This window comes from Penaeus monodon, chromosome 15 (genome assembly GCF_015228065.2).
Source record: "Penaeus monodon isolate SGIC_2016 chromosome 15, NSTDA_Pmon_1, whole genome shotgun sequence".
NCBI classification, from domain to species: Eukaryota; Metazoa; Arthropoda; class Malacostraca; order Decapoda; family Penaeidae; genus Penaeus; species Penaeus monodon.
In genome coordinates, this window is record NC_051400.1 from 37,027,342 (window position 1) to 37,027,792 (window position 451).

Genomic DNA, 451 nt, shown 5'->3' on the forward strand with positions numbered 1-451 from the left:
CTTACCTTCCTATGAACCAGCAACGTACGTAGTTTCCCTTCTACCCAGTGTTGTTCAATCTTGGCAATATTGTGTGAAACATCATATATCACATGCATGTCAAGGTCATCAGGACTCGTTTGAAACATTTTAGCGAAGGCCTGAAATAGTTAAAATTTATACATTTGTTAATATGACAAAAATTCAGTCAACTCTTTAATTAACCAATTTTCCCTAACCAAAACCCTTTACTAACCAGAAAGTTCCTAATCCAAAATAAACAGGTATTGTATTAACCCTAAGCCTTCAAGATGATGTAGGGTTCACACCATGGCTGACTTAGTTGTGGCGCTGGGTGACAGGTTATTCAAGTCGTGGCTGACTTGAGAACAGTCATGTTACGATGATGCATGAATTACATTTTATGCTGTTTTTTATAAGGATCCCTCATGTCCATGCCATGTGCCCTGAG

General features: G+C 38.4%; 1 protein-coding gene across 1 annotated transcript in view; it reads right to left on the bottom strand.

Moving 5' to 3' along the window:
• LOC119582007 (RNA-splicing ligase RtcB homolog) overlaps positions 1–451 on the bottom strand; it is a gene marked incomplete at its 5' end in the record, with an annotated part of 19,932 nt that overhangs the window by 2,199 nt on the left and 17,282 nt on the right. The window contains 1 exon segment of the mRNA XM_037930202.1: positions 6–140. Coding sequence (XP_037786130.1) covers positions 6–140 — 135 coding nt within the window.